Source organism: Megalops cyprinoides, chromosome 16 (assembly GCF_013368585.1).
Source record: "Megalops cyprinoides isolate fMegCyp1 chromosome 16, fMegCyp1.pri, whole genome shotgun sequence".
Classification (NCBI taxonomy): Eukaryota; Metazoa; Chordata; class Actinopteri; order Elopiformes; family Megalopidae; genus Megalops; species Megalops cyprinoides.
Window position 1 is genome coordinate 30,870,419 of NC_050598.1, and position 27,954 is coordinate 30,898,372.

At 48.4% G+C, this 27,954-nt stretch overlaps 2 protein-coding genes and 1 long non-coding RNA gene across 3 annotated transcripts in view; all 3 read right to left on the reverse strand.

Annotated features, from left to right (window-relative positions):
- Nucleotides 1-8,681, reverse strand: part of efnb3b (ephrin-B3b) — a 48,579-nt gene extending 39,898 nt beyond the window's left edge. Inside the window, exon 1 of the mRNA XM_036548194.1 lies at nucleotides 7,693-8,681. Coding sequence (XP_036404087.1) covers nucleotides 7,693-7,841 — 149 coding nt within the window. The 5' untranslated portion in view covers nucleotides 7,842-8,681. The remainder of the gene's footprint in view (nucleotides 1-7,692) is intronic.
- Nucleotides 8,682-11,009: 2,328 nt separating this feature from the next.
- On the reverse strand, nucleotides 11,010-12,191 carry LOC118790643. The gene is made up of 3 exons (XR_005005509.1): nucleotides 12,141-12,191; nucleotides 11,780-11,849; nucleotides 11,010-11,574 (listed from the first exon to the last, which is right to left on the reverse strand). It is a non-coding gene; the product is annotated as an uncharacterized LOC118790643 (long non-coding RNA).
- Nucleotides 12,192-16,063: 3,872 nt separating this feature from the next.
- On the reverse strand, nucleotides 16,064-23,114 carry wrap53 (WD repeat containing, antisense to TP53). The gene is made up of 11 exons (XM_036548743.1): nucleotides 22,788-23,114; nucleotides 22,195-22,324; nucleotides 21,555-21,650; nucleotides 20,879-20,987; nucleotides 20,563-20,651; nucleotides 19,390-19,480; nucleotides 18,417-18,549; nucleotides 17,801-18,012; nucleotides 17,506-17,609; nucleotides 17,246-17,389; nucleotides 16,064-16,819 (listed from the first exon to the last, which is right to left on the reverse strand). Exons 1-11 carry the CDS (start codon nucleotides 23,047-23,049, stop codon nucleotides 16,597-16,599), a joined length of 1,593 nt encoding a protein of 530 aa, XP_036404636.1. The 5' UTR covers nucleotides 23,050-23,114; the 3' UTR covers nucleotides 16,064-16,596.
- Nucleotides 23,115-27,954: the final 4,840 nt, after the last annotated feature.

Consider the following 27,954-nt stretch of genomic DNA (forward strand, 5'->3'; position numbering starts at 1 on the left):
GAACTTTTACTTCCTCATCAAACTTTGTGTGACACCTGGAATGACGGCTTTGGCAGCACTCCCAGGTCACTGGTCATACTAATAAAGTGTCTGAATTTCAAGGGGGTGGAGGGGGGGTGGGGAAGAGGGAGGCCGAGAGCGAAAGAGAGAGACAGATTTAATCCCTTTACAGACAGCTTTGTTGCCTGATTGACAGGGGAACGCGCCACACTGGAGGAGTGCTTGAGGGGGCTGACGGGTGGTGTGAGTGAGGGGGATTATCCTCCCCTTGTTCACACCCCCCTAAGATGGGGTCAAGTGGTACAGGCCATTTTCTGTTGTTTTCACACTCCCTTTCACGCCTCTAAAGAAAACTTTCTTTGTTTCTTTTTTTTGTTTTCTGTCACAAATAGTTCCTTATATGGAGGGGGGGTGGGGGGGGGATGGGACACACACGCAGACATGATAATTTACCCATGATTCCCTGTTGGCAGAATCCCAGCTTCAAACAAAAGTCATTACCTCACTGTCACTCAGTCAGAACTCAGAGCACAAAGTTTGTCATCTAATATAGTGGGGTGTGAGAGAGTGATCATATACGATTTTGTAAAGATCAATGCTCAGTGTAAGACATTACACACAACTAGTCTTCTCTTACATGAGTCTTGGACATTACCCCTTGTAATACATTATACAACTGATTATGAGGATCAGTTACTATATGGTAAGTAAGTAAATTATCTACAGTTTTGCTGAACAGATCAAATACTAGAATGCTAGCCAATGGAAAGTAAGTTACTGAAATCAAAATATCAAGAATTTAACCTTGACATGTAATTATGACATTTTTCAAGTGCTTATGTATTCTTATGTGCAATTTGCCCAGGGGGACAATTCTGATGCTTTAGGAGGACGTTAGGAGTCCTACACTAGAGCTACAGTGGAAGTTAAGGGAGTGGGAGGTGGCGTGTCAGACTGTTGGGCTGTGGGGTGGAGCTCAAACTGCAGGTCCTGTGCAAACTGCGCATCCACACGATCACAACGAGTTTTTCCACATGATCACAGGCATCAGAAAAGGCAGCTTTTCGCAGGTTTCATATGTCTCTACTCCAATAAAAAGCCCTGGTTGGTGGTAGAGCCGGCCTGTGTCGTTGACTCGGGCGCTGGGGGGGGTTGTGAAAGGACGTTTTCTGAAGCACTCGACGGTGAATACGCGTCTAACAAAACATCATAAAACACACCTCGTTCTCATTTCTCACTGACACTTCCCTTCGGCCCTCAAGGACAGCACAGCGCGGCACTTTGTGACAGAGATCTGAGCGACCGTCTGCACACGACTGCTAAATGTCGACTGCGGCCTCTCTCAGCACCGTCGCCAGCTGGACGGACAGATCTGACTGGCCACCAGCACGCAGACCTGTGGATTACTGAAGGTACAGCCGGGGGGGGGGTCTCTGCATCACCCACAATCCTCTGGGCTTCAGAGCAGCTGTGCAGTTGGCAGAGATCCCCCCTCCCTCAAAAAAGAAAAAGAGAAACCCCGGCATCCACATTAAGGGCAGTAACGGGCAGAGCCTGGTCTACATGCACTCAGCTTACACACGCTCACACATCGATCAAATGAAAGTCTAGAGGACAAAGACGCGGAGGGGTTAGTGCCGTTCTGAGGGCTTCTGTCCGTTTCTCTCACTCAGGCCATTATTCCAGCTCTCCTTTCACTGGGGGGAGAAAGAAAGAAAAGAAAAGAAAAGAAAAACCACTCCATCTGTTTACTCTCCCGCAGTCTCAGAAATACACTACAGCTGGACCCTGATGTGGGGGGGGAGTGAGAGAGAGGGGGGAAAAGGGGAGTGAGGGAGTGAGAGAGGGAGGAAGAAGGCGGGGTAGAGGGATGGGGGGGCAGGGAAAGGTAAATGGGAGTGTTTCTCATTGTTCCGAGTCGCCCGGCGGAGCGGTGAACCGCAGTCGTCTCTGTGGCGTCTCCATCAGTCGATTAAGTCTGTCGAGCTCTCGCCGCCATGTAGGCAAACGGGTTTGCCATGAACGCCAAACGTCTTTGCAGAATTTCAAACTCGCACTCATGAGTGCACCCCCGAATGCGCCAGCGCGCGCGCGCACACACACACACACACTCTCTCTCTCACACACACACACACGCACACACACACTCTCTCTCTCACACACACACACACGCACACACACACTCTCTCTCACGCACACACACTCTCTCTCTCGTGCACACACAGGAAAAGGGAGAGGAGCGTGCATTATGAAACTTATAAAGTTAAGTAACAGGAGAAGGAGGAGGATTTGAAGGAACTGGTTTGAGGCAAGTAGTCAGAGTGAGAGGGGAGTGAGGCGAACGAAAAGAAGAGGTGGAATAATTCTACAGGTCTGACAGAAAAGAGAGGGAAAGGATGGGAGGGGGGGGCTTTCAGCTGGAGGCTCCAAGGAGCTCCTTTGTTGAGAGAGGAGGGGAGGAGAGAGAAGGGGTGGGAGGAGAGGTAGGAAAGTAGCGAGAGATTTTCTATTGGGGGGGGTGGTGGATTTGGAGAAGAAATTTAACCCCCCATGCTGGAATTGGTCCAACATGAAAGCAATCCATTTTTTTCCTGCCATTTCTGTTAACACTTTCCGCCCAGGGAGGGGGGAGAAAAACTGGGGAAAAACAGAGAGAGGGGGGAAAGGGTGTTTCTCACAGACACATGTGGCAAGTCTCATTCCTTTAAGCCGAAATGTCCCTGCCAAAAAGATGCAGTTTGCCAATGTTTGTTACATTTGGCCCTAAATCTTTCTCTGGGTGTGCCAAAATTGACATAAAAACTCTGACAAAAAAAAAAAAAAAAATGTTGGTCTTATTTCCATTTTGAGAAGCGGGGCTGTAGCTTTGCTTGGCTGTCTGTGTGGTGTGACCTCTGACAGGGTGAAAATGGCTGAGGTGAGGTAAACTGAAAGCCTCCAGATGAGAAAGCGTCAGTGTGACAGGGGTTAGCATCAGTGCAGTACAGGTTATTTCCACACTTCAGTCATATTCCTACACAGGGTTATGAACAATGCCCAAAACCACCCCTAGAGGAAATCACAAACTCCTTGTGCAGGGCAAGCAGCCCGGAAAGGCTTGCAAGCTGTTTCCCAGTACCCCCAATGATCAAAACCTGGGTGGAGTCTGCTACAAACTCCTCCCTGGCTCAGCCAATCGTTGCTCTCTGTTTTAGTGTCAAAGGCTGAAGCTTGCTGTCACTCTTGGTAACCTGCAATCCAAAGTCAAGGGAAGTTCCCTCCAAAAACATGGCCCCGCTTCCTACGACAGCGAAACAGCATTTGCCTCCCACAAATAATTCACAACATATTTTTACATGAACTCAGCCCTGTCATACTGGAATAATGGTTACCGGCAAATTAATGAAGCTTCATTAAGTTAGCAAAGCAGTCGCAAGAGATAAAAATACACGTTTAAAGAGCCATCGTGAACACACAGTACCTCCGACTGCTGAAGGATTCTGTGCCCCAGAAAGTTGACGGTGCTTGGTGACAGCTCCCTGGACACTCCCCTGAGGGCAGGAACGACCTCCACACCATTTCTCCATGTTCAGTTACAGGGCCACGCCCTGATTACCCGGAGAAAACCAGGCAGCAAAATGGGGACGCCATCCCCACCTCCCCAGACTGATCTCTGATCAGTGCAGAAGACATAATTTGCTTGCTAACCAGCAGAGGCTGACCCAGGACAAACACAGGTAATGTGATTATTACTCTGTTTACCAGCGAACATGCTGACAGACACCTGTGGGAGCCAGAGGAGCAGGGGTTCGAGGGGCCTCCTGTCGAACCTGTCAGCCAGCATGTAAGAGCCTGTTAAATCAATGGCGGGGATTACAGGCAATCTTTCTGTCCATCACCATATCGACCTGCCAGTCTGTGCTCCCATTTACCTGTATATAAGTCACTCTATACACCTGTCTGTGTCCACTTATCCTCCACGCCTGTCTGTCTGTCTGCATGTCCGTCTGTCTGTCCAGCACTTTTGTTAATGTCACTGAACGTGTATGAGAGAAACACACCCGTGACTTCGGTATACAAGGATGCGTCCATAAGCTCAGACCCTTGGGAGTTTCATTACAGGCCACACAGACACACACACTGGCACGCACACAGGCACACACACACGCACACATGTGCACGCACACAGACACACACACATGTGCACGCACACATGCGCGCACACACACGCGCGCACACACACACACACGCACGCGCACACATACACGCACACACACGCGCACGCGCACACACGCGCACACGCACACACGCACGCGCACACACACACGCACGCGCACACACACACACACACACCACAGCAGGAGAATGAGAACACACTTGCTAATGACAGCCTGCTCAAGCCCTGCATTCCCTAGGCAGTCTGTCCTACTGCATCGGCTTCCTTAACACTGCACCAAAGCCGGTCCCATGGGCATTTCTCTTTTCACCAGGGGGAGAGAGGCGACAGCCTTCAGTTTCACCACGCTGCCCTCATACCGCCCCCGAACCGGGCGGTCTGAACCCGGCCACACTGCCAGCTGCCTGCATCCGGACCGTCCTGCTGGCGGTAAACTCAGCGGAACACGGCGGCCTGCGGCCTCGTGTGGGAGAGCGCATCTGCACATGTGCTCAGGGCAGCACTCCTGTTTCTGTTCCTATTCCTGTTCTCAGACCAAACGCAGCGCGGCTGGACCCTCCAACCCAAACACCTCGCTGCCGCGGCGCGGGAGAGATGCCATGCCTGTGAGTTTCAGCCTGGCGTTCTCACTGCATATCAATGGCTGTGATGCTTTACTAACACACACGCGTGCACACAGAGACATACACACACACACATACATACGTGTGCGCACATGCACACACACACATGTGCGCGCGCACACACACACACACAAACATACACGCACGTACACATCTGGCAGACAAACCCAAAGGCAAACCCTGCTGGTAGGATGTATAATTTGTGGACAAAATCTGACTGCAGATTAGTGGGTAAACCTGGCCTGAAACTGCTGTGCGAATCAGACCGCTGTAACCTGACTGCCTGTGTGACTGTCCATTTTCCCTTTCCCTTAGCCTTTCCAGCAGCAAGGGAAACTCCGGGCATCACAATAAAGGGGCTTTTATTTTGGTTATTTTTTTTCTCCTCTCAAAACGATCCGCCTAGTTAACCCCATTTTTATCCAGAGCCAATTAGCTGGCGATTAATTAATTATTGAAAAGCCAGAGGGGATTAAATTTTTAATGCGTGTTTGAGAGGGAAGAGTTGTAGTACAACTCACTCGCAGCAGTATGGAGACACACACAGTCATAACGTTTACAGTAATATACAGTCATCTGCTGTGAGGGGGTGCGTCGGTCAGACTGTCAGAACACTGCCCCCACACCTCCCCAACCGGCTGCGATGGCAAAGCCAGACCCCAACCATCCAGCAATACTTTCACCTCTCAGATCCCAACAGCTCACATGTTCTCTTGCAGTTGTTTGCACCCATAATATTTAGGGTTGTGAGATGATCCTGGCAAAGCCAGTTTACTACAGAGGCCTTGACTGCTCACTGAAAAAGCTACAAAAAGGAGGATTATTTGTGACACGACAGATCCCTGATCAGTGATATGCACATGAAGCAGCCCGCTTTGTGGGATCTCGGGCAAGTGTGGATTAGCCTCACATCAGAATACTCATCATAAAATGGAGCCCAACGCAAACATTTCCTGGGTGAAAAGATTTTTCCAGCAAAGTCTGCAGAAAAAAAAACCAACAAGAGAGTAAAATGACCCCAAACTGGTATTATGCAGTGTTTTGGGAATTTGGTCCAACTAGAAGATACCAGGTGGTTCAGCTGAACAGCTGTAAATGTCTTGGTTTATCGATGGATGTGTAACATGTAAATCTCCCTGCGTCAGTACTTACCCACAAGTAAGTTGGGTCGAAGTGACAGCGGTGACAATGGGAAGTAACAGATGCGCCAGTGCGTCTCTATGCGACTTTCTTACCGAGGGTTCAACCCTGACACACGACTAAATGGATTTTACGGCAGGGACATTTTCTTATTTATGGACCGTGTCTCTCTTGTCTCTCCGTCTTTCGCATTGTCTCTTACAATCTGTCCATCTCTCACTCGTCTGCCCGTCTACTTATCACTCGCTCACCTCTCTCAGATCAATTCGCTGCCATTTAAGCGGCGTAATTAACTGCTAAATTGGAGACATGTCAAGATTTGTGCTTTTAATTAAGCGCGTCTGCGGAAACAGCGGTGGAGAGTGACGGGGTTTCGATGCGAGACGGGGAGGCATCCAGCAAGCGCTCATAAATTCAAGGTGAGAAGAAACAATGAACCGAAAAGACGACTACGGGCATAGTTCGCACTAAAGACGGCTTTTTACCACAAGCGATGCAGGTCCTCGACGCGTTACACACACAGAACTGGATTAAGCCTTTTAAACTAGTCTAAATAAAGTGTGTACATGCACGGGATAATGTCATATATCACAAACTGAAGACAATATAAAACAGGAACACGTTTCTTTTCGCTGGAGGTCAGAAATGAATTCAGACTAACCTCGTTTTTATAAGACCATTTTTTGTATTTATACAAAATATTATATGTTGTGCCACTTTTTTACATTACACCATAAACTGCATTCAGTTTTGGAGAAGCTTGTGCGATTCCCACACCATCCCCTGTCAAACGGAATGAGCGAGGCTGACAGGAACATGTTCCTCCATAAACATCACGGGACAGCCAGAGACAAGCAGGGCCGACGCTGCTTACAACTGTTGTCATTTAAATGCGATGCCAGCACTTTGATAAGCAAATTTCTGAGGCCGGGGGTTAACAAACGCAACTGATACCTCACGCCGGGGAATTCCACCCTGATTGGCGTTGGGCAGAAGATACTCCACATATCTGTCGCCACCTCAGCGACAGCAGACAGTGCAATGCGACTTCACAATAAACAGTCCTAACTTGGACCTTTCACTCTGAACCTCGATGCTGGATTAAAGTGGACAACTAGATCGAACTCGCATATCAGCACAGTTCAAAGTGTGCCACCCTGAGAATCGATTTTCTCGAGGTAACGAACTGAAAATATTCATCACTTTGCGCTCCTTTAGCGCACTGGTGTAAGCAACAGGTTACGAGAAACATCCCTTAACTAAACAACAAAGGAACTTAAATTCTAAGTTCCTTATTTTCCTTAAAATGGGCTGCTTTTAGGGTGTTGTAATTTCCACGGCACTTAGTCAAATACAGTTTCAGGTTTTCAAGGTGGTGTGACGAATGATCGTGGTTTTTGTATTCTAAAAAATGCAAGACAAACAATGCAATCGTACAATTCAAGCGTATCAGTTAAAGAAGCGCTGAAGCGTCCCTTCGTGCTGCCGTCCACACATCCACCGCAGCCACGCATTTATATCAGTTTTCCAAAGTTGTAAAGCTGCTCGCATTAGCTGAGGACGCGGCGGCACGCAGAGCGATCCTCCGGCGTCGCTCAACTACCAACTGGAGAGCAGAGAAAATGGTGTTGAACCCGCACAGTGCAACCCAGAACCCGAAACACTTTACCCCCGTACAAAGAGGCTCGCAGGAGCGAGCGCAAACATATATTTAAAACTGTTTATGTTTCGACAGACGCACATCAAATATGAAGGCATTGTTTCGACCCTTACCTTTTGTTCAAAGAATTCCAGTAGATTGGCTCCATGTTGGTGGCCGCGATCCCCAGTAAATCCACTACGAATACCACCAGAATTCCCAATCCATTTCCACTGCTCCGACACGCCATTGCAATCCCCAAACCACGTCTTTTCGCCCCCATCAAAGCAATGGGAATTTTGCAGAAAAGGTGGGGGGAGTTTCGAACAAAGATCCCCCCCGGCAGGCTATAGGTGAATCCTTCAGTGCGCGAGGAGATAGCGTGACTTGGGCAACCACATGGATGTCAGCCAAAAACACAAAGCACATATAAAATAAAGCGATTACACCGAGGTTTTAAAAGTCGATCTACTCCCGTGGAAAGCCCATGTACGCGTAAATAAACCCTTTCTTGGTCTCTAAAGTAGTTTGTGTGTTCATACAGAAATAAATACTATGCCGATTCCATATTTTCCCCAATTATTTGTTTGTCTTTAGTCCTCTTTTCAGGGGCCGCTGTTCAGTGGCTCGTGCGAAACACCCTTCCAACAAAGAACTCTCGAGGAGAAGTCGATTTTTATCGGATTTAAATGTTATTAAAGAAACTATCCGCCTGGTATACTGACGGCTTCAGATTGGGGTTTGCAAACTGACGAACCTCGTTCTTTGTACGGGCTTGGTTCGGGTTCTCTCCCATTCCTCCCCCTCCGTCTTCCTTTCCGATTCCCCTTTTCTCCGAGAGAGATGAGAAAATAGCAAGTGGAGACAAAAACGCGAGTGTTTAAAATCGAAGGTGCTCGTTCCTGCCTTCCATCCTCAGAAGGACGTGCTGATGCGCGCGGTGGTTCCTACAGCCCCGCACCCCGCATTTTCCCCCTTTTCTCAGTTTTGCTTCTTTCCTTGGAAACCAACATTCCTTACAGTGGACAAGCCAAGCACTATTAAATTTTACTCAAGACAAAACGAAAAGAAAAAAAAACTATAGCCTAAGCTATGCACGCGTTTCAGGGACCGAGGAAAAGCAAACTCATTGCAAAAAAGTCGGACGAAAGCAAAAAAATAAAAACATAAAAGTCGTAATTTTAGGTTACAGCATCAGTCGAAGTTTGCGAGATTGCATTAATTATTTAAAAGGTCTCACCGTAAACCCTTATCTATATTTTAAATAATATTTATAATTCCTACACGCATAGCCCCTGAATTTAAAAATAGTCTCTGATATGTTAGGTCACGGGGAGCCCTGCTGTCTTACTATTCCGACGCAGGACGGATATCAGACATTCTCTTTCTATCCGTCTCTCCGTTTCAAAATCCTACTGGTTTGACTTGACTAGCGCTCCCAGCACATTGACAGACTGCTTGTTTGAGGAAGGCGGAGAGAGGGAGGGGGTAGGGGGAGGTATGTGTGCTTGGGAAAAAATCCGCTCTTCCGACTGACAGACGCGCTAACCAAGCAGCAGCACCGACTGGATTTTTTTATTACCTACATTTTTTTTGAAAGGCGGCATTGGGCAGTCGTATCCCTCCCTCGATCTACACCTCTCCTATCATTCCCTCCTAACCGCAAGACAGGCAGTGGAGAAGGGGTTTAGAAACCCGAAACGAAGCAAGCGAAACAAAGCTCGGAGTGGATTTTTTCTCCTCTCAAACACGCAATCGCTTCCCTCCCTCGTTTGACACACTCGCACCATCACGCACGACAAACGCGACGATTTTTTTGGTGAGCTTCAGAAATCTGTGGAAGGATTGGAGCGCCCCCACTATTCATTTCGGAGGAACAGCAGCTCTTGAGCTCCAACAGGCTACAGCAGCACTATAAAACCCCAAAGAGCAGAACAACAATACGCTTTGGAAATGATCCACTTTAAGAGCAATAATACCAGACAAAATCAGACTATAGTTTTACCAAAAAAAAAAAAATTAGTGAATTCATTGGGTTTGTTCACTGGCGGCCTATGTAGCTGTTGTTTGCAGAACGACTCAATGAAGTTAAAATGCATTTTGCACCTGTGATTTTAAAATTAATAATGACAAATAATTTATGGTAAGCACAGTGATAATAATTTGTTAATTAGTGTGAGAGTGATGCCTTTGCCGTCGTGAACCCTCCCTGAGATTTGACGGTGCCAAAGGCGGCCCCTAAACCTCTTAACACTGGGGCTCTTGGGTCCGTTGTTGACACAAGCGAAACGAAGCCGAACGCCAGATTTCGAGTCGCCAATCCCCGAGGCTCATGGCAAAACTACACCTGCGCTGCCACCCCGTGGACGATCGACATAATTACACCGTATACTAATTTGTGGAAAGGTGGCAGTGTTACGTCATTATAAAAATAACACTTCACTTTTTTCTTTAATTAAATAATGGGCCAAACTCCTGTATCAGCGGCGCTGTTTCTGTACAGGCAGCGGTGTTACAATGCCGTGGTTTCAACCAGAAATATTTTAATTTTAAACAAAACACCGTTTTGTCCTTCACAGAAAACACATTGCGAATTTGCAAGTCTGTCGGATCAGCGGAGTTCTTGACTTCCGGCCGTTAAAAACCTAATGACCCTCACTGCAGTGCTGCTCTGGCCAAATTCTCGCTCTGGCGATGCACCAAAACAAATGGAGAGTCCTCACCTCTGCCCTGTGAGGGTATTGGTGGTGGATGAGGTGCACACCTCCACTGCAGATAATGGGGGTGTTTCGGTGTGCAGTGCACCCCCAGTTGTCTCTTTATATCCCAATGTCTACAGAGTAATTATGACTTTTTGTGCACCGTGGATTGCAGTTGCACCCCTCTGTATTTTCTCCTGGACGCTGAGCCTGGTCCACTGTAATGCGCTGGTCCTTAAATAAAAGGCGCTGTATGGAGTCACGCTATTATCTCCATCGGTTTCCAAAGCAGGACAAAGACATTGTGTGACTTGCTCCACAGAGCTACACAATTAAAGGAAAAAACAAGTTATTCCCCATTCTACCAGCCTGACCTCTCACCTTGCATGGTGTGGACCAGGGCTAAATATGACTGAGAGCTTCACCTGGACTAACAACCCTCTAAACAGGAAAAGGACCAAAATAACAAAAGAATTGTCCACAAGTGTCTTTTTCGGTGAGCAGGTGGATTTTATTTTATTTCCAGCCTTACAGCAGGGGTAAAACTTATTTCCATATTCCGTAGGGTGACAGATAAATAATGTCTTTCTCATACTCTCTCCCAACCACAACTCTATCCTGCAAAATGTGCCAGAATGATCGATTTGCTGTCACAATATCCTATACATATACCCACACACCGTAGCCTCACTCTCTCATGCTACTAATGTACCCACACACCGTAGCCTCACTCTCTCATGCTACTAATGTACCCACACACCGTAGCCTCACTCTCTCATGCTACTAATGTACTGTTTCTGTGTGGAGCCTCATTTTACGCCCAATGTTAAGACATGTTTTTGGAAATTTCTGAGAAGTTCTAGACAACATAATGTTGATGCAGTTTATTTTTGCAGAATTTTGTTTGTAGGTACTGAGGGGTAAGGGTAATTTTGTAATAATCTTTGGACGTAATCCTTTGGAAAACATAATGCTGCTCTTTTTAGATAACTCTAGAAACAGGACAATAAGACATGCTGTATTATGTTTTTGTTCAAATTTCCCAGGGGTATGAATAAACAAGGAGAGTAGTCTGCTGTTCCAAAACATTTTCAGTGAGTGTCAGACCACCCTGGATGGGGGGGGCGTCTCTGAGTTCAGAGGGCAGTGAGAGTTAGACCAGGCAGAAGAAGGTCACACAGTGATGATGTCATAAGTCTGCACCTCAGTCTCAGTGAAACCAGGCTCCTTACCCAGACCACGCAGGCGCAGCAGGTAGTCCGAGTGGAGGGAGGAGTCAGTCAGGTCCACAAACTGCCTGTAACTGCACTGCACCTTCTGAGAGCAATGGAGAGAGAGAGAGAGAGAGAGAGAGAGAGAGAGAGGAAAGGGTGGAGCAGAGTGGGGGAAATGGATAGGGATGGAAGAGAAGGATAGATGGAGGAGGGAAAAGGAAAGGAGAATAAGGGGGTGTGCAGTCATGGGGAAGCTGGTTTTTCTGTTCTGCTGACTAATTCATGGTGACCTTGCTTAATCGGCTGACCTTAAACTCTCTCTCGTACTGCATCTTCTCCCTGGTGACGCAGTCCAGACGCTCTTCCAGCTGCTGGATCCTACAGAGATAGCATGCTGAGAGATACTCATTCAAGGCAAGAGACTGCACAAGTGTGTGTGTGTGTCTGAGAGTGTGTGTGTGTGAGATCGTGTGGGAGTGAGTGTGTGTGTGTGTGTGAGAGCATGTGTGTGAGTGAGTGTGTGTAAGTATGCATGAGCACGTAAGTGTGTGTGTGAGAGAGTGCATGTATGTGTGTGTCTGTGCATGAGTGAGTATGAGTGTGTATGTGAGTGAATGTGTAAGTGTGTGACTGAGTGCATGTATATGTGTGTGAGCACAGTATTCTTACCTGCTGTGCAGCTGACTGAGCTCCTGATTGTGATGGTCCTGCAGTCTCTCTCTGTCCCTCTGCTTCTCCCTCTCACACTGCTCCCTCACACCCCTCTCTGCCTCCCTCACACACTGCCTCACATGCTCCTGACAGACAGACAGACACAGAGGCAGGTAAACAGGATCATTTACAGATATGAAACCTGTGACAGACCACTCATTTCTAGCTGGTTGGGGGACTGCCCAGTCATTGTGGTTTGTGTAGAGATGGAAAGAGAGAAAAAAGAGATCTGTTGGTCTGTTCCTCACCAGGGCCTGAGCACGGACAGCCTGTACCTCCCTCTCCCTCAGCTCCTCGGCCTCAGTCAGCAGCTGGGCCCTGAGCTTCTCACAGGCCTCCTCCACAGCCAGCTTCTTCTCCTCCTCCATCCTGGCCCTCAGCCCAGCACACTGCTCCTCAAACTGGGCCAGCAGCTCTACCCGCTGCCCCTGCCTCTGCTCGGCCTCCAGCCTCTCCCTGGCTGACAGGGCCTCTGTGAACCGGGCCTGCAGGCTCTGGCCGTGGTGAGAGGTGTGGTTAGCCCTGGGGGGTACAGAGCAGGCCTCCTGGTGTGTTTGTTCTGTGTGACACATATAGCTTAGCTTACGGGCTATTTGCCTAACAATTGATCCAGGGCCAGGTTATCCTCATCCAAACTATTTTACATACAGTGTGCTGCTCCAGGATCATCGCATGGGGGGGGGGAGGGTTGGTGGTGAACATTTACCTCTCTCTGCTGCTTTAATGCCCTCTCTTTCTCCTCCTCAACCCACTGGATAAGCGTCTCTGTCCAGGGTGTGTCCCCTGCCGTAGTTCCGCCCACAAGCTGCTTACAGGTGGGGCTGTTGGGGAGCTGGGCAGGGCTGTAGGTGTGGTCAGGGGAGGGGGAAAAAGGCGAGGAGGTGTGACACAGTCTTTCTCCCAGCTCTGGGGTTGGACAGGGACACAGAACACGGTTTGCGTGAGTTTGAACAGAACTGTAGTGTCTGTTTTTAAATTCAATAAAAAATGAAGAGCAAGTACCAATCAATCAGAAGTGTCAGGCTGGTGACATCGCAGTGAACAGCACACTTCTTCAGTCAGGCCATCGGAGTTCACTTAATGTGGTGCCCTTCACAACAGGAAAGGTCAGAGTCTTTCGAGTTAAACCTTCTCTGCGAGAACTAAAACATCAAAGCCGCTTACTCAAAAGAAACAAAAAAGGAACAGCTAAACGAACGGGCTTCATTTGCATTTAGTTTGCGCAGGATGTCACGTACCTGATCAAGGGACTTTACCCTGCGTCAGACAGAGCAGCACCGCTGATCCGTCGTGCTGATGGCCCGTATTAAACCACCTCTCTGTCAGCAGCCCGATACAGAGCTCATGTCATATAAACGTGCCTTACTCCTCCAAAACTGCGTCTCTCTCTCCTTCAACAAACTTCCAAGCTAGACTGTTTCCTACCAATGATAATCATAACCCACTGGGCCCAGACACACAGACAGGGCAGCAGGACAGACCTGCATTTAAAGCAAATAACACCGGACCGTAAGGTCATGGGTTCAAATCCCAAATGAGACACAGCTGTTGTGGCAGCATAGTTCACCTTAATTGCTTCAGCAAAAAAACAACCCAGCCCAGCTGTATAAATAAGAGTAATAAGCCAGAGCAGGCCTTGGATGTTTAATTGCGTGGGTTTAATTGGACTAGAACAGTTGGAGCGGAGTGTAGACATAGCAGAGCTGCCTGGTGAATTAAAAAAGGTAAAAAGTAATTAAATATATAAAAGAGGACTGGGATAACAGACTGGTGGCAGTTTTCGAGCACTCACCCGTGATATGCTGGTGGAGAACTCTCTGTGTGGACAGGGCTGTACGGTTGATCATCCTCTCCAGCAGTCCGGTGCTGGACGTCTGCCCCCCCTTCACCCACACCCCCCCGAGGCTGCCCCCCGCAGTCCGACCCAGGGGGGCGGCGGCGGCCATGTCACAGAACAGACAGGAACCCAAACGACCAGTCCCAGTGCAGCCCTGCAACTCTCCCTCTCTCTGCGGTCGCTAGGCAACCTCCACAACACAACAAGAGCGATTCACAGGCTCACCACTAAGGGAGGGGAAGAGGGACACTTTTGCCTGCAGGGCAAGCGGAAATTTGGGAGCAGCGTGAGAGTGTATGCATTAGTGTGTGTACGTCTTTTTGTGAAGCCCTATATATGTGCGTGGTTGTATTGGCCTGTGTATGTGTGCCTGAATGCCATTGTGTAGACCTGCAAGGGTTTCCGTGTGCCTGTATGCGGCTGTGTTGGACTGTGTGTATGTGCGTGCTTGTATATGGTTTTATAGGCCTGTATGTGGCTGTGCATTCCTGTTTGCGTGACTATATGCGTTTCTGTAGTCCTGTGTATGTGCCTGTATGTGTTTGTGTACACCTGTGTGTGTGTGTGTGTGCGTTTGTGTATGAGCATGGCCTTGTGTGTGCAGGTGTATGAGTGACCACATACACTAGGGTCCAAAATTATTGAGACACCTGGGCATTTTGTGGTTAAGTGTGGATGTGTCCATGTAGCTATTAGTTTTATCACTCGAACCTAATTTATGGTGTGGCGAAGAGTTACATGTTTTGGCAACTAATAACATTTTCAAAACATCTCTTTATGTGGTTGGCACACGATTGTCTGATGACTACCCTTATTTCCAACATTTTAATAATATGTATGACATTAATTCTGCCAAACTGACAATTCCATGACATTAACTTAATTTTAAAAGGTACCTACATACTTATTGAGTGCAGACAAGTGAACAAAAATGACCATCACTTCAATTAGGCCTGATTAAACGTTGCCCTGCCCCCTAATTGAACACTCATACTGAAGCCTATATAAACCTAACAAGGTTGGAACATGGTCACAGAAGATGAAGCTGAAATTGACATTGACATAAATATGACTTTCCCAATGTCTGATGGAATATGCAGCAAAAATGTTGTGGGTTTTCAGAAAAAAAAGTGAGTGTCCCAATAATTTTGGACCTCAGTGTATGTGTGTAAGAATAGGAACACGTGGATGTCCGTATATGTCTGTGTGTGTGTGTGTGTGTGCGTGTGTGAGTCTGATTTTTGTGTGTCTGCAGGTGCGTTTGCTGATTCAGCCTGAGCAACTGTCCAAATTCCATTTCAGGAATAAAATGAGAGGTCTGTGCCTTTATAATCTGGGCCATTACCAGAACAAAACAGAGGACACTAACCGACTCAGAGGATTGCACCAAACAATACAGGCAATGCAGTGATAATGGGACAGAAAATCAAAGTGGAGATGCCAGGGAAAGAGCACCCTCTCTGTGTGAAGAGATCTTTATTTGTGCATTAATCAGACAGTCAATACAACACTCTCCTGTACTGAAGCGCATAAACCCTACGGTGCAGTACTGTAACAGGCCATCACAATAAAGCTGTTAGGAAAGCGCTAGCACTTTAGGTTTCAAGAGCTGTTAAACAATTACCACCCTCCCCCTCCACATACGCGCTGCTGGTTAGCACCTGCACAAGACTTCACCAAGACTTGTTACATACACGTGCAAGCACATGTGCACACACACTTGCACATGCATACACACACACTCACATGTGCACACACACTTGCACATGCATACACACACACTCACATGTGCACACACACTTGCACATGCATACACACACACTCACATGTGCACACAGACTTGCACACCACCTCTTCAGAGTGACGTGCACAGACACATGGCCACACTTGCTAGCATGCGCACACACACACGCATGCACTCACGCACACCCACACACACACGCACGCACACACACACAAACACGCGCGTGCACACACATACACACCCACACACAGGCAAACTCCAAGCACACCGTAAAACCCACACTGGTGTGTTAATAGCAAGTCTACAGGCAATGCACTGAGCACATTCAGACAAAAGTTCATCAAGGACTTACAAAAATATACGTTTATCACGGTATACAACAGCACGTTGGCACAGGGGACAGTAAAAAAAGAACATAATTTTCTTACAAACGCATGACCCTACTCGAGAATGGCACTTCACTAGGCCTGTCAGATAGGGGGCGGGGTCAGAGAGTCTCCATAAAGGAGAGGTAAACGTCTGCAAACGATAATCAGCTGGAAATTGTACATTCCACAAATTAATTTAGCCTCATCTCCAGACCTGAGCTTTTTGTTTTGGTGAGACTGGGATTTGCCTCATCTAAGAACACCAAAAAATGTATTTTTCATATAAAAAAAAAAAACTGTATTAGAAGCCCTCAGTAGTCTGCGGCTTTTGTGTTAAGACTAACGCGATTTGGTGCGTCTCTTGGGTGCCCTGTGGACATTCTGGAACTCTTCATATTGGCAGTTGAAAAAGGTTTTGGTTTAAACCACAGGGTGTGGGGGGGTTAAGGGGTCGTGAGGGCTCAGCTAGTCCTGTGCCGGAGGCAGCTGCACCTCCTGACCCCCCTCGCAGGCCACGCCCAGTGGCCCCACCCACCAGAGGGCCAGGGCATTGTCATGGCGGACTTGCTGTGGTGACATCATGGCATTGCCATTGGAATCAGAGTCGGAGTCACCTTCGCTGTCACCTGGCCAGCAGAACTGCCGCTGACCGCTGGACGTGACCAGCAAGGACATGTAGGGGTGGAGACTGGGGGAGGGGGGGGGGGTGAGAGAGTAGGGAAAGAGAAAGAGAGAGGAGGGAGCAACAATGAGACAGAGATGGGGGGGGGGGGGAGAGGTGAGGGTGAAAAAGAAAGGACAGAAACAGAAGGAGAGTAAATGGAGGTGAGGAAGAGGACAGACAATGTGAGATACAAAAAGAGTGGGAGGGAGATGAAAAGGCAGGGAGAAAGGGATAGAAAGATGCAGAAAAGACATGTGCAAGATCAAGGAGGGCAGATGGAAATTAAGAGAGAATGATGGAGGGAAACAGAGGAAAAAACAATCCATCAGTCATGAATTTCACTGTGTTATTCACTGATTTACCTATCCAGTATGTTTATACTACGGGGAATGCTCTTCTGTAGCTGCTGGGCAGACCTAGAAGAGAATTTCCACAGCACAAGTTACATACCTGATGCCATTGGCACAGTCCGTGTGAGCCTGGAACTGGAGCTGTGGCTGCAGTACCTCCTCCTTCCCATCAGGGGGAGCTGTGGATGTGTCCCACACAGACACCACCCCCTCAGTGTCTCCACTCAGCAGGTAGCGTCCAGACCTGGTCGAGCAGACATAAGGGCGGATTGGGGAGGGGGGGGGGTATGCAGAAAGAGCATGGAGACAAGTCCCAAACAGCAGTGTGGCTCACTGTAAGAGGCAGGCTGAGAGACTCACACGTCCAGGTCAAAGTAGATGCGCTGGTTAGTCGTTACACTCCGTTTGAGGCTGAAGAGAACCCGCCCAGGATCCCGCAGGTCCCAGCACAGAATCTCTGGATCCTGACACACACACGACCGACACAGGCAAGGCCCGACAGAAAGAGAAAGAGAGTGAGAGAGAGCACCATCCTCAGTGCTAGGAAAACACCATAACTGAACATTTCACTGCCCTCAATGTGAGTATAACCACTGCAGAGGGTGGCTCAGCCCGGGGGAGGGGGTGAGACCATGCGGCCTGGCGCGGCCCTCACCTTGCGTCCGCCGGTGTAGAGCCGCTGCCCGTCGGGGGAGAAGAGCAGGTGTGTGACCCCCCCGTGGTGGCGGGGGGGCAGCAGAGCCAGCAGGGTGCCGTCCTGGCAGGAGTAGAGCCCCGCGGTGCGGGAGTACGAGCCGCAGGCGTACAGGGACTGGCACGGGCTGAACGCTATGCAGGAGATGATGCCGCTCTGACCCTGCTTCTTCACTGCGGGGGGGGCGGGGGGGGGACAGCACGGCACTGCATCAAACTCATAGGCAAAAGGACTCCCACTCCACACACTGCCAGAGTTAACTCACTGCGAGATTAAGGACAGCAAACAGCTGCACAGCCATTTCTACCAGTGGCAGAGTGGGACTTCATGAATCACTGACTCATTTGAAAGAATCAAAAGTGTAAAATCATTACGATTCATTCAAATCAACAAGCCTCTGACAACACCTGATAGCACCACCCATTTAGGATTCATTTAGATCACCACTGTAACCATGTGGCTGTAGAGCAGATGGCCTTAACATTGACACATCACTGAGGGGAAATTAATAACGGGCCATCAGTGTGATGAAAGTGTGATAAAGTTATGCAGCGGAGGTTAGCGGCGCAGGGCTTACCCATGGTGGGTCTCTCCTCGCAGTCGCGGCCGGGGCGGTCTGTGTAAAACACTCTCACCGTCTTATCAAAGCCACAGTAGAGCTGAGAGCCGTCAGGAGAGAAACACAGGGAGTGCGCTGCAGTCAGCTCGTCCTGAGAGACGCAGGGAGAGAGAGAAATTCCACATCAAACACTTCCATCAACAGGCAATCAGTTAACAACCCAACAGTACAGGAGAGCAGAGGGAGAGAGGGGGAGAGAGAGAGAGAGAGGGGGAGAGAGGGAGAGAGAGAGAGGGAGAGAGGGAGAGAGAGGGAGAGAGGGAGAGAGAGAGAGGGAGAGGGAGAGAGAGAGAGAGAGAGACTGAGGGAAAGTGAGAGATAGAGAGGGAAATTTCACATATCAAACATGTCAAACAACAAAAATGAGTTATTTAACAACCCAAAAGCAGAGCAAAGAGAGAGAGAGTGAGTGAGAGAGGGAGGGAGGGAAAGGAGAGGGGCATTTATCATATCAAACACTTCAATCATCAAAAATGGCAGAATCAGTTAAAAACAGCCCAAAAGCCCAGGAGCAGCAGCAGCAGAGGGAAGGAGGTTATGTTATTGCTGCCAACTCCAATTTAGCAAGAAAAAGATGGTCAAAGAGAGGGACAGAGAGGAGAGGGAGAAAGAGGGCACAGACAGGAAGAAAGAAAAACAAAGAGGGAGAACAGACAGGCAGACAGTGAATGAGACAGAGGGGAGTGACGCGGATACTGAGGGGAAGAGAGAAAGAGAGAATACTCATGAGACTGAGGCAGAGAGAACAGCGGGAAAGAGTGATCAGATAAATTTAACTTTTAATTGCTGTTATAATTACTGATGTGCTGCAGTGGGAAGGAGCCACGTTTAATTCCTAGGCGGTGCCTCGGGGTCAAAGTGCTGCACCTGAATGGCTTTGGTGAGAATCTGGCTGCACAGGTAGATCTGCACCTTTTCCACACTCACTCACCAGGTGGTTATAGGGTCGAAAGGTCGCCCGGAGGTCACCGTAGAAGGCGTCCCAGATGTGCACTGGGTTATCACGACTACTGCTGGCAATGCTGAAAAGGCAAACATGAGAAACAATATTAATAACGACATGAAAGGAAATAACACGAGAGTTAATAACGCTCAGCTCTGTGGCGTTAGGACCAGAGGTGCGGATGTGATTGACTCCACACTCAAACACTCTGTGGGTCCCAAGGCGGACCGCGCGGGTTGCCCCCTCCGTCCGAGCGCTCATCAGCAGATGTAACTCTGTGTCTGAACTCTCTGCGTGTGACCCTCCGTGTTTCCACCTCTCAGAGGACGCCTGGCTCGCACCCTGGCTCTGACCGGGGTGACGGAAAACACACGGAACGCTCCGGAGCCGAGCCTCTCATTAACCACACCCCCTCCCTGGCTGCCGTGGCAACAGCGCTCAGTGCTCAGTGCTCAGCGTGTGTGGCCGGCTGGAGGCCGCATGCAAAGCGTGTCACGGTTACAGTGACTGCCCTGCAGTGGAGGAAGGAAAGCAGCAGCCAGCAGCCAGCAGGAGCTGCGATCAAAGCGAGGACAGACACCCCAAGCTGTGACATAAGGAGGCCACGGGAGGGGGCCCGTCTCTCCCGCAGGGAGGGAAACACCCAATCAACAACTGCCACTGGCTTCCAGCAGGAAGCAGGACTGGGCTCCGGAGTGGCTCAGACAGTACAGGTGCTTATCCCAAGTGCAGGCTGAGCCCTATGGCCCAGGGTTCAAAACCAGCCTTCTTATTTTTTGACATGGCCGAGAGCCCACAGTGATGAAACGACCTGGCTTTGTTTTGCAGGGGTGGTTAGGATCTCATACCACTGTAGCAACCTTTCACTTCCACAGATGCAGAGTATGGAATGGCTCCTAACCCCTGATTTGGACATGCTGGTGTGCATCCACTGCATTGCACCCCATCCCACACTCCCACCCGAGTGCAGGGCTTCTTTCAAAGAGACGAACCAAACGTGTGTTTGACTGGCGATCACAAAAAGCCGGGGGAAATACAGGATGAAAAAGAAAAAGGCAAAAGGTGGTTTTGCCTACTGTCTGCACTATGGATTGAGGCCCCATGTTCCAGAGAGGTCAGCAGGTGGACAGACAGACTGGTCTCTAAGAGGAATGCACTCACAAGCAGGTATCAGGGTCCAGCGAGCTCATCTTGGGGAACCAGCAGTAGTCATAAATGGTGTCCCCTTCTGCCATTCTCAGCACCGGACTCTGCAGTTCAGCACAGGTACAGAACACAGAGATACTGCTTTCAAGGTGTACAGAACAGGTACAGTACAGGTAAGGCCGCCATTAAAATAATGCTACAGAGGAATATGATGAGTGTCAGAGTGTGAGAGTGTGAGAGTAAATGAGCGGAGATCAGACAGGCAGGAGCAGGTACGGCACACAGGACAGGTATTTCAGGTACACGGATACAGGTGTGCAGAGAGCTTCACCATCTCAGTGAGCAGGTCCCAGTCGTTGCTGTAGAGCTCTGGCGGGAGGTTGTACAGACGCAGAATGTTGTCAGCACTGTTGGACAGGACACAGGAGCCATCAGGGGCCCTGGGGAGAGAGAGAGATGAGGGGAGGGAGGGCTCTGTAAATCTGGGGAGGGTAACACAGTCATGGGCTGTCGATATTGTCAGCAGGTCAATGGGGCGCCTCCCATACCCCCGTCCCCTCCTCCCGTAACCTCCACCCCTACCCTCGCCCCACACCCTTGCCACCCCCCTCGTACCCTCCTCCCATACCCCCGACCAGTACCCTGTAAGCCGAGGAGGGTCCTCTCCTCCTCAGAGAGATAAATATCCCCTGCCCCGGCGGGCTGTCCTGTACCGCACTGCGAGCTCTCTATGAACACCAGGCCGGTGATCTCACACTGTCAGTCCACGTAAATACACTCATCACAACGCATCACACCTCCAACAGTGCTGCCTGAACATACAACTTCTTAATGTTAAAAATGACACAACAAAAATACAGACAGGGCAGACATTTCCAAATGATAAGGATGCAATCCGTAATAAATTCTGGCACATTTCTCTACTGCTACAGTTTGGGCACAGCCCACACCTTGTACAAGCAAAGATAACACACCATGAATCCTGTTTCCATAATAGCAGTGTTTACCATTTGCAGCCCTTGAGGTAGTTCTCCGGATAGCTGGTGTACTCAGCCCAGGCACCAGTGAGCATCTGGGGCTTTCTGCTGAAATCTAGGCCCAGGCTGCAGGGAAAGAGGAGAGTAAGAGTAGGCCTCAGGGAAAAAGGGTTAGGAAAAAATACACAAAATGTAGGAATGAGGATAATTTGACACAAAACATGTTCACTAAGTGGAATGGATTAATGCTCTTGTTGCATGCTCTTCTTAATAGGCAGATCTTTTATACTACATTATTGTCATTTAGCAGATGTGAGATTACAATTTTATCCATTTATATAGCTCAATGTTTACTGAGGCAACTGTGGGTTAAACACCTTTCCCAAGGGTACAGCAGCAGCGCCTCAGTGGGCAATCAAACCAGCAACTTTTCGGTTACAAGCCCTGCTCCTTACCACTTCATCACACTGCTGTCTAACCTTAATATGGGTATATCAATTTCATCACAGATACGACAATGATGTCACCGGATTCATTTTTCTGTCCCTCTGGAAGTGTTTGATTGGAGGGCTGTCAGGCTTTTTTTTTTTTTTTAAGCCCAACAAGGAATGGCAACGGGGACATTAACCTATGCCTCAACACAGAGAAAGGCTTTGGGAAAAGGCCTCACCTCTGGCTTTCCTGGGGACTCCCTTCTTCCTCTTCTCTGTCCACCATTCTGGGCACCTGTTCTCCATTCTGCTCCCCTTCCCTGTTCTCCTCACCCTCCCCCTCCTCAGGATCATGTTGCTGAAGTGACTCTGTCCCAGACAGACAGACAGACAGACATTACATTATGTTATTGTCATCCAGCAGACGCAGGATCTAATCCACAGCGATTTACACAGGTTACAATTTTATCCATCTATACATTTGGATATTTACCAAGGCAATTGTGGGTTAAGCACCTTGCCCGAGGGTACAACAGCTGTGCCCCAGCAGGGAATCGAACCAGCAACCTTTTGGTTACGAGCCCTGCTCCCCACAACTATGCCACTTAACAGTGGGGTAAAATGTTGCATCTGCTCTTTTACATGAATTGCTACAGCTGCCAGGATCCGCCCTCCACCTTCTTGTTTCACATTCATTTCTTTTTGGGCCACAGTTGAGTGGGAGAGAGAGGTTAAAGAGAACATACAGACAGGAACGAGGGGAGAAGCAGAACAGCAAGGTGTCAGGTTGAGGAGAAGCAGATACAGAGATGTTCGCTGCGTTCTTCCTCACCTGGGTCTTGGATGAGCAGAGAGAGGTCGCGCCCTCCATCGGTCTCCTCCGCAGGTGCCACGGGTAACTCGGGGTCAAAGGTCACGGCCACCTCACCCAGCCTCGGTTGCTTCGCTGGCGGAGGTAACTCTTCCTTTGTCTGCTTCCCCTCCTCCTCCTCCTCACAGCCCTGATGCTGGGCTGCAGGGGGTTTTTTTTGGGGCGGCTCCCCCTCGCCCTCTGCCTCCTGCCCCGTCCCTGCCACTCCTCCAGTGTCACCCATTTCTGAAGGAGCCGACACTGCAACTCTGTCTCTCTAAGCTTACAGCGGTCTCCCTCACCCCCACACACACACACACACACACAGACACGTGGGCACACACACTCAGTAGCCTACCCTCTCCTTTCCCAAAGCCCCCGGCTCCCTGACGCTCTCTCTCTCTCTGGTTCTGCCTCTCTCTGTCCGCTCTCTGTCAGACGGCAGTGTGGTAGGTGCTACTAGGGTAATGCTTTCTCCTGGAAGGTGGCTGGCGGCATCTGGAGGGCGAGGACATCACCGCACCACTACAACACTGAGGGGGGGGGGGGGGGTTCAGACAAACGAGGGTGGGAAAAGATATCAATGGTAGCGTAATGCAGGGAGAGAGGAAGGGGGACAGTCAGTATGGTGATGGACAGACACGACTCCCTTAAATTAATATTAGCATTTCTAACACTGCAAGCATACACCGTTAAACCAACCGTTACAGGCTATCGTCTCTTTTTTGTGTCAAGATACCGTTTTAGACCACACTCCCATACACCAGCCAGCGAACACTATTCGGATTAAATATGGGAGTGGCTACCTGCTTCCGAAAGACTCCGAAGCAAACCGCGCGTACTGGTGAGTGTCGCCGGAGCTAATCCAGCTACTGACATGCATTTACAGACAAATGACAACATTGTGGCTGTAAAAATCCTACACAGAATGCGAAATAAGCTCGCCTAGCTATACCGAGGCTAGCACAGTGACCTCGCACGCACTGGTCGCCATTTGTTTGCCTGACTTTTATTAAACCACAAATGTTAATAACTAGCTATGCTAAATAATTGGGCAAACTGGCTAGCTAAAGTCTTGTTCTGCACAGCGAAGCATGCAAACCAGACAGAACTGCTCTAGGGCAAACAAGCTGGAAATAACTGGCAAGCTGCATGCCACGGTTTTATTGCATTTATTTACACACCTCCTTGGTTGATATAATATTGCTTCTGTGCTCCTTCGTGTGAAATGATCCTCTCGCTTCCTGCCGCTGCTCCCCTTTAGCGCTTCTTCCACTCCTGTTCTTCCCAAAGTTTCTCCCGAAATAGACAGGTCGCCTCCAAAAGGACTTCCCGGGTAAGAGAAACCCTGCTGGATGTGCTCGGAGCGTAGACTCACACCTTGCACACGATCACAGTGGAAGGCGCCATGACATAATGTACTCCCTGTTGTTAGCTGATGACGTCAGACATCGCGAGACTTTACGACAATTTCTACGAGATTTACTTTTAAATGGATTTGAGCAGGTCAATAAAGAATTCAACAGATTACACGCAAATGCACTAATGATGCTTGTAAGCACCACCCATAAATAATACACACGAGTGTTTTCAAAGTCTAGCATTTTATATTTTTATTTTACACAGTAAAATAATGATTTGACCAAGAGTTTGACCGCCCTTTACCTTCATAACGTCTTCAGTCCTTCTTGGACACTTCTTGGACTCCAGTGGCATGTTGGAGCCTTATTGAAGAAGGAAAGCCTCTCGTTCTTTGAGAGATCTAGGAGATGGATGTCTACTCTGCATTCTGTGATCCAGAACATCTCCATAAAAGATCATCAAGATTTAGATTTGGAATGGAAAAATCTAAACCTCACTGATAGCCACAGAAGGTGTTGGACTCCATCCTGGTGTTCATGAAACTACCGTTGAATTAATTTAACAGTGTGCATGGGGCCACTGCCATCTTGGAAAGTGGGAACATCGTGCAGAAACGTTTACAGCATATGGTGCAGCTAGAAGCCTGAGTGGCTTTGCACTGTCTGTAAGTCTACCATGCAGAGTAAGGGAGAGTAGAGTCAGTTGTAACACCTCAAATTATGCCAGTCAGTAACAAGCTACAGTAATGTCACCCCCTTTGCACATTCTCAGTCACATGCTCTTCCTGCTGATGAAAACGCAGCAGTCTGCTCCCTTCATCTCTGGTTTTGTGTGCAAAAGTCTGTTTCTGAGCCATGAAAATAATTTTTAAAACGGCTGTATTTTTTCTCTACTGACCTCAGCTGACATGCCTGTGAACCAAAACCAGCATCATTTTGATCACTGATCTGCTGTCTACAAACTGATAATCTTTACATGTGAGAGGGTTTTCCTTCTTTGACAGCCCGTGGTGATTTGGCATGGCTGCATGTTTTTTTTGTTTTTTTGTTTTTGAATGATTGGACAGATCCATACTTCTGGTTAGGTTGACAATGTTCCATAATTGTCTCAGAGGGGGTAGAGGGAGTAGAGTTTAATGGTAAATTTGGAGCAGGAAATGTCATACAATGCTTGCAAGAGTTCCTGCATGTTTGTTGAGTATTTGACATCACAAAGTCCGAAGTGTTTATATCATGATACAAATTACAAAACAGACATAGTAATTTGTATAGTTTTAATGTATCTGAACTGCTACGGATGCCCATTTATACTGCAGTCGTACTGCCTGTCTTGTCCTTTCAGATAATTAAATGTGGAAAATATTACTGTGCACATGAGGGGTAATGAAATGTCTAAATCGTGTAAAGCACTTCAAAACCAAATATACTCCATACATGAGCTAACCCAATGTCATGGTACACAGGGAGTTACAAATAACACATGCCTTAATTCAAAGGAAGTAACAGTGTGTTGGCAGTCTTTAACTGTAGACGACTGTTTCAATTTGTCATGAAAGTCTGTACCCACTTCTGAGGAGGCCCATCTTGGTTCTAATTTGGCAGTGTAATTCATCTCAAACATGTACAATAAACTTGCAGTCAGGGCTCTGTGCCGGCCACTGCAGCGTTCAGGTCATTCGTAGCCAAACCTGTGGTCTCCCCCATGTTCCTGCAATCAGACAGGGTGTCCCATGACCTTCTGTAGGATAGCAGACAGGTAAATTAACAATGAGGACTTCATGGAAAATGGAAAACTGCTGGTAATCATTGCTTTTTTTCTCTGACTGACAATAACTCGTTTGGTGTTGAACGTGAAAAGCATGTGGTGTTGCAGGCAGACCATATTCAACACCACATCCCAACAGAGAAAGAAAACGGATTCAAATTCAACTTTAAACTGGTTTATTTTTTTTTTTTTTTTCCATTTTTTGTTCTCTTCAAACAAACAAAAAAACTATTTACATATTTTCTTTAGGTTGTTCTTTTTTTCTTTCCATTTTGCGCTTGTTATGTAATGTCTAAAACATTCAGAAGGTTTTAAAGCAGTGGAGAGGAGCTGACTGGCTGGGTGAAGAAGGAGAACGGCATTTCACCGAAGAAACACCGCGCGGCGCCCATCTCTCTGGATCCGAGCCACACAGAGCATGCGCACTGCTCGATGAATTCAGTTCTGAATATCAATCTTCTCCACATCCAAGGGAATAAGTGACCCAAAAACACAGCCAATGCTTTCAGTTTCAGCTCAGCATTCACAACAGCTTGAACCCAAAAGTTAGCAGATCTGAGATCAGTCTGAATCTAAAAAGTACACCGCTCACAGGGCCTGAACTGCAGATATTATACAACAACTTTAAAGTTATTAATAAAAAAAGTCAACAACCATTCATACAAACCTGTATAAATATTATAATTACCACAGCCACAGGTGAACTCATTCCCTGGATGGTCACTTGATCAAATAATGAAATAATGTCTCATATGCCTGTCCTTACTCCCCAACTGAGATTCTAATAATCTACTCGCCACACAGAGTTACAGAGACCCAAGGAGCAACGCCAACCCGAACCCGAACCCTAACCCTACAGAAATCAATCAGCAGGAACCGTGGTGTGCCAACTGCTCCATGACACAAATCGGAACCAGACTCTGCACGGCTCCAACGCAGGGCGCCTGGCCGCGCGTGCTAGCTTTCCCCAGCCTCGCATCACACCCACAGGCTGTGCGCACACTCCAATTCCACCAGGCCGTTCGGAAATATTTTTACAAATAAATTTAGTGCTCTGTTGTCACAAGATCCCCAGAATGCTCTGCAACAGACACACAGTCTTTCATTCTATCACATTCTGCCAGGGCTCCTTAAAGACATGAGATTACTATGCAACATAACGCTCCTGAACATATCTGCATATGCTCCCGAACATATCTGCATATGCTCCTGAACATATCTGCATATGCTCCTGAACATATCTGTGGACAACTCTCCTTCACTGGAATATCTGCTTCTCTCATTCCCAACTGTCAATGTCTGTTATATGTATAAATTCTCTTTAAAAATGAAACTTCTCACACATGCACAGTGCTTAAAACCAACAACCTCTCAAACGTACAGAAAACAGTTATCCCAGTTACCCTGTCCTGCAGCATGCACAACACCACCATGGGCAGTGACCTTCTATCGTCAGGATTCAGCTTTGCTATAGGAAAACTCAATCGAGAATCCTGATGTCCACACCCTTCCGGAATGCTGAGACCAATCCCACCGACCCTCTCCTGCCAGGGCAGCCGAGTGGGCTTTTTCCCGCTCTGCTTGTCTCTGTCCCTTCTGCAGCAGCGAGATTCACGCAGTGTGTCTGACAGTGGTGCACCACAGCAGGCTGCTGGATGCAGGCAGGGGCAGTGAGGTCACGGCTGCATCTGCGCTCTCCTGCCCGTCTCCGCTCACCAGCCCATCAGGCCTGTAACAGGGGCACTGAACTAACACTCCTGTGGCAGAACCGCTTTTCCATCAGCGGTTACTGCGAGACTCCTTTGAGAGCAAGGCTCTGAAAAGCCTCCAAACGGGACACAGGCACAGACGGCAGTCTCTTCTGCTCCCCTTTCCAAAGAGAGACCAGGGGTGACCGGCACAGGGGGTGTAGAACCCTTCTGGTTAATCTCACTGGCATCTGTGCAAATAAGGAGCACGCAAAGCCAAACTGCCCATTCGGAAAACCAGGCACTGATTTTCAACCCAAGGGTGTCGAACCATC

Excerpts from the sequence above, each read along its gene's own strand:
- wrap53 (XM_036548743.1), bottom strand. The coding sequence starts at position 23,049 with ATGGGTGACACTGGAGGAGTGGCAGGGACGGGGCAGGAGGCAGAGGGC. Across the intron at positions 22,325-22,787 it reads TCTGCTCATCCAAGACCCAG|AGTCACTTCAGCAACATGAT; the intron begins GTGAGGAAGAAC and ends TGTCTGGGACAG. Across the intron at positions 20,652-20,878 it reads GGGACCTGCTCACTGAGATG|AGTCCGGTGCTGAGAATGGC; the intron begins GTGAAGCTCTCT and ends GCTGAACTGCAG.